The sequence below is a fragment of the Protopterus annectens genome, chromosome 12.part0, assembly GCF_019279795.1.
Source record: "Protopterus annectens isolate FY-2018-M chromosome 12.part0, PAN1.0, whole genome shotgun sequence".
Taxonomy (NCBI): Eukaryota; Metazoa; Chordata; order Ceratodontiformes; family Protopteridae; genus Protopterus; species Protopterus annectens.
The window spans coordinates 393,661,603-393,678,108 of NC_056746.1; the positions used below are offsets into that span (position 1 = coordinate 393,661,603).

The 16,506-nt window shown below is 42.8% G+C and overlaps 1 protein-coding gene across 2 annotated transcripts in view; it reads left to right on the forward strand.

The window, feature by feature from the left end:
- Positions 1-875: 875 nt before the first annotated feature.
- The window catches only part of RADIL (Rap associating with DIL domain), a 1,364,147-nt gene continuing 1,348,516 nt past the window's right edge, over positions 876-16,506 (forward strand). Inside the window, exon 1 of one of the 2 annotated variants that reach the window (XM_044089491.1) lies at positions 876-1,021. In XM_044089491.1, the coding sequence (XP_043945426.1) occupies positions 973-1,021 (49 nt within the window). In that variant the 5' untranslated portion in view covers positions 876-972. Of the gene's footprint in view, positions 1,022-2,168; positions 2,285-16,506 lie in introns of those variants that run through there. The other variant, XM_044089492.1, reaches the window with a different exon arrangement.

The following is a 16,506-nucleotide window of genomic DNA, read 5'->3' on the forward strand; positions in this document are numbered from 1 at the left end:
ATGCAGTTTAGTTTAATTGCATGCAGTATGTGAAAGCACACACACGCATAACTCTCAAATGTCCAGATTGTTGCCACATATTTTTGGGCTGTTCCTCATAAAATGTGTGGTTTGCTGGATTTTTGTGGCAAATCAGTGAGGACTGGATTCGCTAAATAATGACAGGCATTTGAGTTTCAGACTTCAGATCCTTCAGAGAATACATAATAACACACCACCTTTTATTCTAGCAACTTTCTAGATTTATAAGAGCAATATTTAAAATTTGTCCCTATTTTGGGGGCTATTTTGCCTTTGTCTAGATTTTTTGTACTAAGAGTATGGGAACCATGATAAGGGGCACTGCATTATGCTTTCCAGCAGGAGAGACGAGGAGAGATGATGGCAGCAAGCAAGCAAGCGAATATTTTCTAAACCCCACTGGATGATCCATGATCTCAATTATCACCTCCCTTTCCCAGTGTAGTAGGATGCGGGTGAAGGGTGGGAGAAACGAACGGACCTGTTACGAAAGGGTCTTTTGGGGGTATGAAAACAAAAAAGGTTATTTAAAAAGTGCTATCCCGGCATACAAATGCCATAGAAGTAGGGTGCTTTTTGGGAAATAAGCATAACGTCCGGTGATACTGCTCATCAGAAGCAGTAGAATATGTGATGATGCAGGACATGCAAAGAAAATATCAAAAAGGAAGTAAAAGAGCACACGACGTCTTTAAAAGTATCTATAATACAGAGAAGTGCGCTGTCCGCAGCATGTTTGGTTACAAAGCCCATGTCGTGCAGTATCGTTTATGACCACCAGGTGGAAAATTAGACCCTCCAAAGCAAAGAAAGGCAGCAATAAAACGGTCAGCTTCGGCTCCTCTCGGTTTACTAGAAATACAGAGGAATGAACTCCGATTGTGTTAGGTGCGGGCAGAGTAATTGGGCACCAGGACAGCAGCAGCCCCAGGGTTGGTGGCACCCGATCCAATGCAGGAAGAGACGGGAATGAGAGAGCAAGGATTCTGGCACGGCAAACGTGAGTTAGTGCAGATGGCAAGGCATCAGTGGAAAAACATTCAGAGGCAACTGTAATTGCTTTAAATGGCAGAATTATATATTGCGTAATCCAAATTGGTGATGTGATACATTAAAGGACAATAAATTCTGAACGTTCAAAAGTTTCCCACCGGTGGGTTAAGATGTGTTCAATAATATATGTAAACGCAGGAGAAATGCAACAGGCCGAGGTTATTAATTTCTTCACGTGGTATTTATAAATGCAGCTTCAGGTTATCAGTTTTTTAATACATTACTGTTATGCGATTATATGAAAAATGCTATAAATTACAAACCTGTCTGCGGCGCTGAAGCAAGGCTAAATGTGTGTATTTCTGCTTGTGGTGTGTGAATGGGGGGGGGGGGGTCTACAACTTATTTTGTCATTGCGTTACAAGTGTTTTTAACAACACTAAAAGTTAGTATGAATTACACCGTCAGTGGGACGCCAGAGGGAATGATGGGCAGCTTGCCTGGTTGCCCCTGACGACCGCACTGCTTTCTCTAAGATAAACAGGGAAATGAATGAGCTCAGCAGTCCCGCTCACTTCTCCTCATACCAGAGGTGCGGTTATGTGTAGGAAGCCAGGATTATATTTGGTGATGGGTCCACCGATTTCCCATCCAATAACCTGCATGAGCATTTCTATTTCCTTAGCTAAAGTCACAGATATGCCAGTTGTTTCTGCTGCATTGGATTCATTACCTTCATTTACTCAGCTGCATATCCCCTATAATCCGTACAGCCTTTATAGTACAGTTGATGGATTCAGCCGCTCTACCTGCGAATGATTCGTATGGTTTAGATACATATTTGTTAAAACATACTTATAAGTTAGTAAAAAAGCGTGATCCTTTGTAGAAGGGACCCTACAGGTGACACTGAAATTATGTGTTCTTTCTGGTCCCTGTTCCTTCATTAATATGAATGGCTGCCGCCTGCAGCAGACGGTATGGGCAGCCTGCATCTCCGTGCGCATTTGTTTTGAATTATGTGAGGACTGTAGCAGGACTCAAGTCCAAACCATTGGCTATACAGCTGTGTTGAATTATGCAGAGTTCTGCTGATTGGATTTTATGCGGTAGGATGGCTAGGCAAAGACCCCCCCCCCCCACATGGAAAGATCACAGAACACTACCTGTCCTGTCACTGTGAATAGTCCTGTCGCCTTGTGCTGTATGTCTAGCTATTAGGGTTCACAGCGTGTAGCCTTCGTTTGGATCTTTGGTCCTCTAAGAGCTGGTGAGTTCTCACTGTCTGCATTAATAATCACAACGACGGAACCAACAACATATGGGTAACTTTGTGGACATTACAAACTAACTCCAAGGGACTTATTGAAGGATGACTGGTGCAGTGTCAGTATTACGCGTTTAGTCTCGTTTGGGAACATACGCATTCCAGCAAGGTCTGGTAGTTTTTCACAAAAATGTCTAGGTTTAATCTTCAGTTTCAAATGCAGTACTGTGTTTTATAATATGATCGCTACAGGTAATTGCGTATCATGAAGACTTACTGTACCTGTTTATGGAAATTCAAACCGTTTCTCCCATCAGTAATGCATTTATTAACTGTCATTACTTAATACCACCGTTATTTATTTTGTGAGTAGAATTGTAAACATTTTAACCGAATACACAACAATACACCGAATTAAGACCCGGAAGAATTTGGAAACCTAGTACAGCACACATAATATTGAAAGTGGTATATTTTAAAGTTTTAACTACTGAAAAAGTTACTTTTCTTGGGCATAATCACCTTCATTACTGCATAAAGCAGTTAAAGGGATTTGTCTTACCTAGCTTTATAATGTTAAGTTTAGCTGAGTTTCCCAAAGTGGGAATTACACCTTGTACTTTGTGTTTATGAAGTAAACACCTTATCCATTATGCCAACCCCAACTCAAAAAGTGTATTCATAAGTGATTACGAGGGTTATGAACTCGGGATTTTTTTTAATCCTAGCTATGCTTTCCAAAGGTTAGAATTAAACCTTTAATCCTGTGTCTGTATGCCAACCACCAGCTCCACTTTTACTGAATGTCACATTTTACTTCTGGTGTATTGTATATTCTAGGTGACTGCTTCTTGAAAAAATAGTTGTTAACTGACATTGCGTGATGTCTAATGTTTAGCTCTTGCTATATTTCTGTAAGACAAACTAATCAGTTAATCTTTCTGCAATAATGTAACGAGGCGACTAGTCTGGAACTAGCATAGTTATGCTTTTAAGGAAGCAGAATATAGTTTTGCAAGGTCCTTATTATATAAGGTTGAATTTTGTGCGTATGTCAGTTAATATGAGAAGAAAGCTCAGTGATCATAATAATTTTTTTTATTTTTGTCTCAAGCAGCAAAAGTATTAATTTTTATAAAAACTATAAGGGCAGAACAGTGGCGTGGCAGACAGTGATATCGCCAAACAGCAGGAGGTTCTTCGGTTCGATTCTCAGCTAGGGTGCCTTCTGTGTAGAATTTCTATGTCCTCCCTGTGTTCGAGTGGGCTTTCTCTGAATGTTCCAGTTTCTTCCGACATGCAGTAGGTGGGCTGGACACTCTGAATTGGCAAGTGAGTGGCTGTGAAGAACTACTGTCTGGCGGTATAAACCTTGGTTCCAGATCATTCTCACTGTTGAAGTGACATCCCGACCCCATGTTCAAAAATGGGAAACAAAGGGTTGTGGATGAAGTAAACAGTGACCATGTGCTAAGGAGTTTTTTTTTTGATATCACTGTGATTGGAGTGTTCTGATTTGTCCCACTGATCCCAGGAAAAGGAAGATGTGGTATTGAAACAAAAAACACAAACATTGAAATGCTATGAATGTTTGAGCTCCGATTCTGCATGCATCGATATTTGTTTGAGCAAAAAGTTGTAAGACAAGGCTTTCTCTTATACAGGAGTGCCATTATTTGGTTCAACTGTCTAGTACTGGAGGAGTAGGGAGTGATATTGGGCTAGTTACTTACAAACATTCTGATGGCGTGCAATGTGGTCAAGTTCTTTTTGTTAAATTGGATTTATGAGAACTTTACTTTGAATTAAATGCCATTTGGTTCAGCATGGGTGCTGCTGTACTTGGAAAAAGCCAATGATTTTAGAGTTAAGGTTTGAGCTGGAATTAATAATGGGGTTTTCAATTTAATCATCATTATGATTGGGATTCGGTATAGGTTTAGATTTAGTTTTCTTGTCTGGATTAGGTTTAGTGCTAGTGTTATATTTAGAGTTGTAGTATATGTGGAGTGTAATGTCCTGCAAATAGAGTTTGAGTATCTTTGCCTGTCAAAAAGATAATTTTATATTATTTCTATGCTATGTACATTTTCACTGACCATCTTCTAACTAAATGGTTTTCATCTTAAAGTATTCAACTTGGACAGGTGTGATTCTGTCTTCCACATTGGTAATTTGCATTTTTTACTGTCATGTACTTTTTGCAGATAGTGTTCATAACATAAAAAGACTAATATTCAATGCATTAATGCTGGAGGAAAGATGGTAGGGATGCTGTGCACCAGTAATTAAAGAGAAGTGCATTAACATGTTAGAGCATTAGCTTTCTTTTATAAGCAGTACAGCAAAATTATCAATTTTAGCATAAACTTCAGATTATAGTATCTCCATAGCTATGATAAATGCTTGGTAAAATTTCAAAACTGCCAGTCCAAAACAACATTTGGGCATATGAAACTTGCACAGACATTAGTGATATCAAGATGTACTGTTTTTGACAAATGTTTTATAAATTATGCATGAGTAACCAAAGGCAACTGACTCTATTAGACTTTTTTACTGCACTTGTAATGGAAATGCTGCATGGTTTTTGTAAACTAGTTAGATCAAAAGCAGAAAAGAGATGCCAGTTTGTTTGTTTTTTTTGTTTTCAGTTATACTCTTTGTAAATTATCAGAGGCTGTTTCAAGGATGTAAGTGGCCTTTTAAAACAGCATGTTTGCCCCTAACATCCTTGAAACACGTTCTGATATTTCTAAATAACATGTTTAGCTTCTGTCAGTAAGAGAAACACTGACTCACTTCCATGGGAAAGTCATCCTTTGATCTCTCATGTAAACGTTCTAGACCCCTTTTCATTTTTTATTAGTAAAATACATTATTTGGAAATACAACTATAAAATGATCCTCTGTCTCACCACATGCACCCTTTAATAACACATTTCATAGTAAATCAAAATAATTAGTTTATAGTTTGCTGCAACATACCTTTCACATATATAAACATTTTATCAGTGCTAATAACACTTAATGATTTCCAGCTATCTAAGCAGGCAGCTGCAGTATCTTGGCTCTTGTGAGAAATTCATGGACCAAAAATATTTTTATGCAGCAGATTAGTATAATAGTTTATAACTAAAATCCCTGTAGTGCTTCTGCTCCTCTGCATTTGTCAAGAGTATTTCAGGCATGCAGCTAACACTTCAGCTAGGGCTGTGTACATTTTTGGTTTAGTCACTGTTTTGTCATCTTATCTTGATCTGGTCTTAACTGCTGTATTGGCTGCAGTTAGAAATGGCAGTTTAAATGATCCACAAAAGGGAACTGTTACCCGACCTCTGCATATTTTAACATAAGTTATGTAAAATCTCTTTTGGTGTGTATAGAGTATTTCACAATAGTAGCTTTCTCTCTGCACTTTATTTCCCTCATAAACATTTAAATTGTTCATTCATTCATTCATTCATTCATTTGCCAGTAGCAACTTTTTCCAGTTCCGTGTTTGGGAGACCCAGAGTACAAGGCAGGATTGTATTCTTTGCTTAACTGAGTCTTTCCTGTGCAGTTTATAACTGTGTTTATGTATGTAAACAAATGTGAAGGCAGTAAACTAAAGGAAGTTAAACTTATGGACAAAAAGATTTCTAGTGAGTACCGGTATCACACTAAATTAGAAAATCAGCTAGGCGTGAGAGTCCATTTAAACAGCAGTTTATGAATGACCTCTGCATTTTGTCATATACGAGTGATAAAACACAAAGTCTGCCTCAGAAAACTGTTTTTCTGTTGAATTTTACCTTCAGAATCACATCACCTTTAAGTGTGTTTATCAAAAGTTTGCTAAAATGTTAAAATTAAAATTTAATGTTATCACAGGTGTCGGTTTTCAAGAGTAGAAGTAAAGTCGCTCCTTTCACTCAGACTTTTTATGAAGATAGTTATTCAGACTTTAAACTTAACAGGCAAATGGAAATAAAGATTTAGCATCTCCAGATGATTTAAGTTTGGTGTTTATTAAGCCTTATTTTTGAGTTCTTTCAATGAAATAATAAAGAAGTTATACAAGAGAAAGCATTTCTTTGAAAACTTCTAAGGGTAACATGCTTAAGTATATCTTTGTTTTTTGTAAACACTCTTCTGCAAAAGAATCCATTGTACAACAAGAGTTTATTCTTCAGGGCTTAAAAGTTCTGGAAATATACTATGTGTCCACAAATGGGCCCCCAGATTAATAAACATTGTGAGTAGTTAAATGCAAACATTCTGTACAGTGTGTTTGGTGCAACACTCTGTATGATGATTCACAGATATGGATCACAGTACTGACATACAGAGTACAACTTTTTATGAATGATGAACAGGTTTGTATAATGCACAGTAGTGTGATATTAGTTGCATGGAAGTGCAGCTCATCCCAGCAGGCAACAGATATATAGTAAAGTATGATTTCTATACATTAGTAAATAGCAAATCCGAAGTTGTTGTCTTCATTTGCTCTTCAACCTATGGGACACGGATCCAGGATGGATCCAACTGGGCTGCATTTTCCAGCATCAGATTTGAGCTGCAAGCTCCTCCCCTACCCATAATTCCCCTGTCTCCCTCCTCCCCTCAGATCTCATTTGCCGTGTTCGTTGCAAGCATCATGGTCCACTGCTCCAGGCTTTTTTGGGGGGTAAATGAGTCAAATCTAAATTCGTAGATGGTACCTGGTACTTCAACACTGACCGTTGCCCTGAGTGGATCAGCTCTGACAAGTTTAGACCTGGGCTTTCCACTTGGAGTCTCGGTGCCTGGAGTTTCAGCCCCAGCTCCCCCGTCGATGCAGAGAATTATAGAACTGATCGTTATCTTGGCCACAGGAGTTCGTTCTCCTTCTGCCTTTGATGTGGTGGAGAGGGTCCTCTTGGTTCCATCGAGACCCTTGATGGACTCATCCTCAGAGTCCGTCCTGGCTCCCTCTGTCACTGGTCCGGATTCCGCCTTCCTGCCCCCTCAGGGACAGCCTAATGCCTCTTCACCCCAGGGAGTTCCTCCACGGGACCAGTCCAAAGTTTTCAAGTCTTCCCCAGAGTCTCCCCCCTGAGGAAGTTCCTCAAAAACACCTGTGCAAAAGGAGGCACATAGACTCCATGCTGAAGTCTCTCACGGAGGACACTGACTTGGAGGATGGGGAGGGATTATCCCCGGTCACCCATGAAAATGTCTCCTTTGGAAACATCATGCTGATGAGTCGGTGTTCCTGGAGGCATTTTTGGCGCAGGACCATCTACATCCTGGGTGCCCCCCCAGATCCCCTGGTGGATCTTATTACATCTTGGGTTGGAAAGGAACCCGACATGGTGGAAACCATCCTAAAATGCCCTGACGAGATCCTTAGTGCTCCGGCTGACAAGACACACTCTTCCAATGTGATGGCCACTAAGAAGGAGCTCACACTGGAGAGCTCCATGGTCCATCCACCGGACCGAGAGTCTAGGACCATGGACCATTTCAGGAAGCGGGTCTACAATTCAGCTACATTTTCAGTGTATTAGCTGAACTATATGGCACATGTTTTCAAGATGCAGCATGATCTGGTTAAAGAGGTCACAGAGTCACCGCAGGGTCCATGTCACCGGAGGAGAAGAAGGAGGCTTCCTCCAGGATGGCCACCCTTACCTCCATCGCTAACACCTCTGTGCCACTCCAATCCCACACCACAAAAATTACTGCAAGAGTTGCTGGGGCAGGTATTGCTATTAGGCATCATGCCTGGCTCTAACTCTGTGCCTTTTCGGAAGCCTTTAAGGCGTCTTTCACAAGTGCCCCATATGATGGTTCCACACTCTTTGGAAAGACCGTATGTGAGAGCGAGGAGGATGGGAAGACTCTGCCTGCCATCTGAATACACTTCTCAACCCCTCAATGAACTTTCTCCAGAATCAGAGAGGGGTAAAGAAGATGTGGTTCCGGAAGTCTCAGGGTTATTCCCAGGACGCTCAGGACTTGTCTTCCCCCAGAGACAGAATGGGATTTGACAGACACAGTCCTCTCGGCAGAGGGGGTCTGCGGAATCAGGGGTCTTGGGATTCCTTCCCAGACAGACCTGCACAGCAGCCCTGAAGGGTTGCCAGACTGCTTGACTCTGGAGGCAGTCGGGGGATGCCTTTCGCTACACCCAACAGCCTGGGAGTCCATCACAGATGATCATTGGGTGTTGCGAATCATATCCAAAGAATATTTAATCCCCTTTATTCAAATGCCACTTCCTCCCAAGTACCTCCTGGATGTCCCACCCGCATAAAGTGAGGAGGCAGCACTGGAAATTTCCAAGTTGCTTGAAAAGCGAGTCATCCAGCCTGTCCCACCAGACCAGTCTGGATTAGGCATCAATTCCAGATTTTTTTTAGTGCCAATGAAAATGAGGGACTTAGGACACATTTTGGATCTCTCAACTCTCAATGTCAGTTGTCAAGATGAAATTCCAGATGGGCACTCTGCAGTCCATCCTGCCCTACCTGCAGGAGAATGACTAGATGTGCTCAGTGGACCTCCAAGACAAGTACCACCACATAAAAATGGACAGGTGTTCTTGGAGGTTCCTCCGCTTCCAGCTGAGGGCCAATCATTACCAGTTCAAAGCACTACCCTTTGGTCTCACCACAGCCCTCCAGGTGTTCACTAAAGTGATGGCAGTGATAGTAGCTCACCTGTGGCTGCATGGCTTCCATGTCTTCCCCTACCTGGACAATTGGCTCCTTTCTGCTCCCTCCAGGTATCGACTCTGCCAAGCCAGGGATCTCCTTCTCCAGATAGCCTACCAGTTGAACGTCACCATAAATCTCATCAAGTCACAGCTGGAACTGGTTCAGGTTCTGTATTTTATTGGAGCTTGGTTAGACACCATACAGACCAAAGTCTTCCTAACTCCAGACAGGCTTCAATCCCGCCAACGTCATGTCTTGTGTATCCTTCTAGCTCAGTCGTCCTCAGTGGATTCTATCTTACAGGCATTGGGATCCATGGCAGCCACAATCTCATGCCTGTGGCCCAGTTGCACATGAGGCTGCTTCAATGGGCACTTTCGGTTCAGTGGTCACTACTACATCTGCCACTGTCTCATCCAGTACGATTATCTTGAGCATGCAGGGATTCTCTTCTTTGGTGGATTCGAACCCCTGATCTTCATCAGGGTCATCCTTTTATGCTTCCTGCCCCACTGACCACAGTGACCACGGACACCTCCCTACTTGGGTGGGGTGGCATTGCTTGAGAAGGACAGTGCAAGACACCTTGTTTTCCCTGGAGACCCGGTTGCATATCAGCATTCTAGAGATGAGGACAGTGCTCTTGGCTTTACAGGCTCTTCAAGCCCATCTTCCTCTAGGGACGATTACCATCCAGACAGACAACATGTCTGTAGTCTGGTACATCAACAAGCAGGGGGAACCAGGTCTTATCCCCTGTGTCATGAAGCATTGAGAGTGTGGTCTTTGAATCCTTCAGTAGCGAAGCAGATCTTTCTAAAGTGGGGTCAGCCTTGCTGCAATCTCTTTGCCTCTCCTTCCAACGCGAAGTGCAGTGAGTTTTTCATTCTGGACCCCCACTGGGGGAAGTCCCCAGGGATGCTCTGGTTCATGCTTGGCCACCTGGCTTGCTATATGCTTATCCCTCACTTCTCCTGATTCCGAGATTCCTTCAGAAGGCTCAACAGCTGGGGAGCTCAGTCATCCTCATTCCCCCATTCTGTCCTCACCAAGTATGATTCCCTTCTCTGTGGTCTCATGTAGTATGTCCTCCATGGATATTAGATCCATTTCTGGATATGATCTCTCATTGCTCAGGGATTCCACACCCAGATCTGGCCAGTCTGAAGCTTACTGCTTGGCTGCTTCAGTTCCCATGATAGCTAGGACTCCTGGGCTATCTTTTCCAGTCAAGAAGATTCTAGTTGCAGCTCAAAAATCTTCTACTAGAAAGATTTACTCTAGTAAGTAGAAACATTTTTGTATCTGGGCATTGCAGCATTACTTAGATCCCTTCACTGCCCCAATTTCTGGCTATTTTAGAGTTTCTGGCAAGAATTTTTGAGCGGGGTGCCAGTTTTTCCATGGTTAAGGCCCAACTGGCAGCTATGTCTAACTTTCATGTAGGAGACAATTCGGCTTCCCTAGTTTCTTCCAAGCTTTGGAAAGCCGTTTTGGAAGGTACCTTATTGCTTAGTCCCCCGATCAAGGACCCAACGCCTCTTTGGGATCTTACACTGGTCCTTCAAGCTTTAGTCTCTTCTCCCTTCAAACCTGCAGCCTCCGTGGATTTGCAGTTCTTATCTTGGAAGACAGCCTTCTTGATTGCCATTAGGTCAGCCAAAAGGGTATCAAAGATCCAGGCCTTATCAGTTAAACCTCCTTATATGGTCTTCCATAAAGACAGGGTGTCCTTGCACACTAATCCATCTTTTCTTCCAAAAGTAGCTTCTGAATCAAATATTAATCAAGTAATCAACCTCCCTGTTTTCTTTCTGAATTTTCAAATAAAGGAGAGTACAAATTGCACTTGTTAGACATTCATAGACAGTTACATTTTTACTTCCATACAACAAAATCCTTTTGTAAGTCTGACCATCTTTTTGTTTCCTATTCAAAGCCCTTCTTAGGGAAACCAGTATCAAAGGTCACCATTGCTCGTTGGGTCTCTCGGTTTATAGTTCTGGCGTATTCAGCTAAAGGCTTATCCCTACCAGGTCATGTTAAGGTGCATTCTACTAGATCTATGGCTACTTGAGCTGCCTTCTGGTCCAGAGTTTCATTGGAGGATATCTGTTCTGTGGCTACATGGGCATCTTTCCATACATTCATTTCTCATTTCTGTCCAGAAGCAGGGCATCCTTTGGCTCCACTGTGCTCTGGAATATCCTTCCATGAGGGCCTTCCAGGTGTTTGGTAGCAGGGGACTCTGTCCCATAGGTTGAAGAGTAAAGGAAGACAACAACTTCAGATAAAAAAGTTATATACTCACCATAATCTTCCATCTGAGTTGTTGCTCTTCATTTGTCTTCAACAGTCCCTCCATTTTTCCCCCTGCCATACGTGGGCTGTATGGTGGACTGGCCAGAAAAAAAACATAGTCTTTACGTTGGCATTGCTTGTACTTCTTATGTTACCTATGCAAATTTTGTGCCAGGGTAAAGTCCCGAGTTAGGTTGGGATGCTTGTCAGCAAACTCAGTCTGAGGAGAGGAGGGAGACAGGGGTATTATGGGTAGGGGAAGAGCTTGGAGCTCTGATCCGATGCTGGAAAATGTGGCCGAGTCGAATCCATCCCGGATCCCTGTCCCATAGGTTGAAGACAAATGAAGAGCAACAACTCAGATGGAAGGATAGAAGGAGGGAAGCCTTCTAGCTTATCAGTGGGAGTGGTAAGCATTAGGTAGCCTATCTACCACAAGAGGAGTATTTCCTGGCCCAGAAATTGTAGCTATTGGCCATTTGGGCAGTTTTTTTCCATCTCTTTCAACTTTCTGGTTTAAAAGCCGCACTTGTGCTTGTTTCCTACCTTTCCTGTAACTAACCTAATCCAGATACAGAGTTGCTGTATCCAGGACTGTTGGTAAACTTCTGAGCCCCGCAAGCCTGTTTGTGTTGGAGGAAAGCCTTCTAGCTTATCAGTGGGAGTGGTAAGCACTAGGTAGCCTGTCTACCACAAGAGGAGTGGTTCTTGGCACAAATTGTAGTTTATTGACCATTTGGACAGTTTGTCCGTCTCTTTCAACTTTCTGGTTTAAAAGACCACATCTGCACTTGTTTCCCATCTTTCCTGTAACTAACCTACTGGGTAGCACTAGAAAGCCTTAAACTGATACAAGCCTTCTAGCTTAGAAGAGAGACTTTAGAGTGATTAAGTATCAGTTTTCTGTACTTTCTTGCTATACTTAATTGTTTTCCGCCTAAACACAGATTTTCCAGCATTTACTGTGATTTAAAAGCTTGTTTTTTTCACATATTGTACTTATTTGACTGCCTGCACTTTTAAAAAGTCATTTTTTGTTTAAATAATTTGTTTAATTGTTGTAGGCTACACACTAAAGTGCAATAGCCTTTTCTGATCGTTTGTAGTCATATAAAGCTATTTTAAGTTTATCTTTTTTATTGTTTTTGCCTTATCTTTTCAAAAAAAAAACAAACAAAAAAAAATTCCTTGTTTTCCTTCTTTCTAAGCTAGTATAGTCCAGTTTTCAGGCTAGTGCTGAATTCAGGGCTGTGATACTAGTTTCTGAGTTTCCCATACCTTACTTGAATAGAAGGAAGTTTCTCTGTTCACCTGTGAGAGAGGGGAGCTTTGAGCAGCCTATCTCTCCCTGGAGGTGTGGTTCCAGCCCAGAAGTTAGTAGTTTATTGGCCATTTTGGGCTAATTTCTATCTCTTTCATTTCCCTACTATAAAAACTGCGTTTGCATGGTTTTGCGCGCCAGGCAGTGCCGGTTAGCTATGGTTAAATTATTCCTGGCTCCACTAAGTCTCCTCTTCAGTTTTTCCCTTGAAACTAGTCTCTCAACCTAAGCACTCAAAAAGCATCCTACAGCCCAGCACTTGCTCAGACCTAATAGCAAACACTAATATACCCTGACACTTGATTGCCCAGCAGGGTAAGGCTCTTTATTCACCCCTCACCAACCAAGTGACTAAGCAGCTCAACCTACTATTCAGGCATGACCAAAGGGCAATTTCAGGTGTACTCTCCAGTCCAGCTGGTGAATCTGAGTATCCTGAGGCAATGTTACAACTGCCTCATGTACACAGACAACCCTCTCCTCCTACCACAAAACACTAACATATGCGAGAGATGCAATTATACAGCCAAACTGGAGGCTAAGCTGTCTTCACCCATGACTGGAATAGACAGTCAAGAGGAGAAGGTTAACACTTGCACCACACCTCCAGCCACACACAGACCTACTAAAACAGCACTGGAAAAAAATACACAAAATCATACTCGGAGGCTCTAAATAAAAACCTGCAAAAGCATCAGAGAGCTCCAAAGCAGACACCCAAACAACCTGCACCTCCCTTCACAAACCAGATAACACATAAAACACAAAATCAGTGTGCTGCACAATCACAGCCCTTAAGGCAAAATAGCATACCTAACACACTAGTAATAAGTGACTCTACAGTCAGGCACACTGACGTCCCACTCACTAGGCTGGACAAGCAGAAGGTTACTGTTAGTTGCCTGTCAGGAGCCAGAATCCGCCACATAACACAAGCACTCAGGTCACTCCAGAACAAATACAAATATGACTCTGTCATTGTTCATGTTGGTGTGATTGACCTGAGATGTACCTCTCTGGACTACATGAAAGGAGACATGGAAGAGCTATCTGATCATGTAATCCAAGTTGGTATGACCCTGACCCTGAGTAGAATCCTGCCCTCACCAAGAATGATACCTCAGTATAAAGAAAAAATGATCTTCTGGTGTCATTCAAAGGGGATCCAGTGTCTGTCAGCCTGGGACGACATGCTCGACAAGCCATGTTGCTTCGCAAGAGACGGCTTGCACCTATCACCCCTAGGCTTTCAAATAGTGACCAAGGCTCTTGCTGCCCCCATAGTTCCTTTTTTAGGCAAGGCTTAAAAGTCAAACCCACCTCCGTAAACAGCACAATTAACAAAAAACTGAGGGTTATGCTACTCAACGCCAGGAGTTTAAATCTCAAAATGCACGCGCTCGAAGCACTCCTCAGTATGGAGAAATTGACATCTGTGCAGTAACTAAAACATGGTTCAAGGCTCCAGAGAGCACCCAAGCACTACCGGGCTACAACTCATACCACATGTTTCGGCCACAGAACACAGACCGAAACACAAAAGGAGGGGGTGTATCCATATTCATCAAGGATACCTACACCTCCAGGTTAGTGGTGCAGCATGATACCTCTGAGATCATCCATGTGCAACTAACATCGATCAAATCTGCAGTGCAAATTGTGGCCTACTACAGATCACCCTTCATGACCCAGGATGACCACGCCACCTTTCTGGAGACACTGGAAAACATGAAGGTCCTACCGAACACCCTGATATTGGGCGATTTCAATCACCCTACCATTAACTGGGAAAACTACTCGAGTACAAACATCCAGGCCCGGCGCTTCCTGGAATTCACTAACTCAAATGCCCTGGATCAGCTGGTAAACTCCCCTACCAGAAGTGAAAACATATTAGACCTGGTCATCACCAACATGGGCGACAGGTGTTCCACACCGGAGATCATCCTGTCACTGGTTAGATCAGACCATAAACTAATCACTCTGGATGTCCACACCCCACCACCACCCCCAACTAAGGAAACCGTAGTAAAAAACTTTTCTAAAGCAAACTTCACCTTACTTAAGACAGAGGTGGTAAGTTTCACAGCCCCCACGCTAAAGGATAACACTGTCTAAGATTCAGAAACCTTTACAAATGCACTTTATGAGCACCTACAAGGATGCATGGATCGTGTCATCCGTAGCAAAACCAAGACTCACTCCTCTAAGAGAAGGAAACCAGTTTGGTGGACCCCTATCATAAACAGGCCATACAATAGAAGGAGGAAACTAGTTCAGAAAAAAAGCAAATCCCTAGAAGGAAAGACATCCCTGATCAGTATCAGTAAGAAACTAAGGTCCCTCATAAAATCATCCAAGGCTAACTTAGAAAGAAAAATAGCCAGGGATTCAAAAGATAACGACAAAGCCTTCTTTAGCTATGTTAAGAATCTAAGTGGCAACTCGCAGATATGCACTGAACTAGTGCAAAGTAGCACAAAATATACTGAATCTACTGATATTGCCAACATCCTGGCAGATAGATTCAGTGCAAACTTCACCCCCCCCTCACCCCAATAAGGGCCCACAACAATACTGGAAAAGTGTAGTGTCCTGGAAATCACAGACGCACAGGTGAAAACAGCCCTTTCAAAAACCAAAAACACAGCATCAATGGGGCAGATGGTGTCCCAGGTTGCATCTTGCACGAACTACAGAACAAACTAACCCCCCACCTAAACATGCTGTTCAACCTCAGCCTCTCCACAGGCTATGTGCTCATAGAATGGTGCACAGCAACAGTTATTCTTCTCCACAAAGGAGGGGCCACAACTGACCCTGGTAACTATCGCCCCATAAGCCTGACTAGCCTGGTCTGCAAGGCTATGGAGCGCATCATCATGGAACTCATTAACAAAGACATTGGGAACCTCCAAACATTTGACCCGACCCAGTTCGGCTTTAAGGGCAGATCATGCCTACTAAACCTGGTTGATTTCTTCAAGACAGTCATTAAGGCCATAAACGAGGGAAAGGTGGTTCACACAGCCTACCTTGACCTCGCCAAGGCTTTCAACACCATTCCCCACTCAGGTATTACAGAAAAACTCACCAGCCTGAACATAAACCCCTATGTCACAAGATGGGTTGCCAACTGGCTTACAGACAGAACCCACGCGGTAAGAATAGCGGGCTCCAGGTCGACTCTAAACCAGTCACAAGTGGTGTCCCGCAAGGCTCGGTCCTGGGACTCCTACTGTTCACCATATACTTCTCAGAAGTACAGGCAAACACAGGAGGACTATGGCTAAACAAGTTTGCTGATGACTGCAAACTGGAAGCCATAATTGACTCTCTGGCTGACACGGACATCCTCCAAAAGGTCCTTACTGAGATGGACACCAGGTATCAAAGTCATGGCTTCAAGCTAAATGCCAAAAAATGCATAGTCATCCTGTTTGGGAAAAACAAATCACACACGAATTACCACACAGGTGGCAGCCTCCTTAATACAGAAGAGGTAATAAGAGATCTGGGGACCCAGGTAGATAGTAATCTCTCCTTTGATAATCATATTGCCAAAGTAGTAAGGAAATCCTTCTCTGTGGCCCATCTAATTACTAAAGGGTTCACGTCTAGAAATAAAGAGGTTATAGTGCTCCTCTACTCGTCACTCATCAGACCCATCATAGAGTACAATGCCCCATTCATGATGTACCTCACAAAACACTTCCAACAGCTGGAAAGACCACAGAAGTACCTCACCAAGAGGATTACTGGCCTCAAACATATGTCCTATACAGCCCGACTGAAAAAACTCCAGCTGTACTCAGTGGCATATCGCGTACTCAGAGGTGATCTCTGCCTGACTTACAAAGCCATGCCCAACTCAGAATTGATGGATATGCTCCACCTAAAGAAATCCAAGTCAC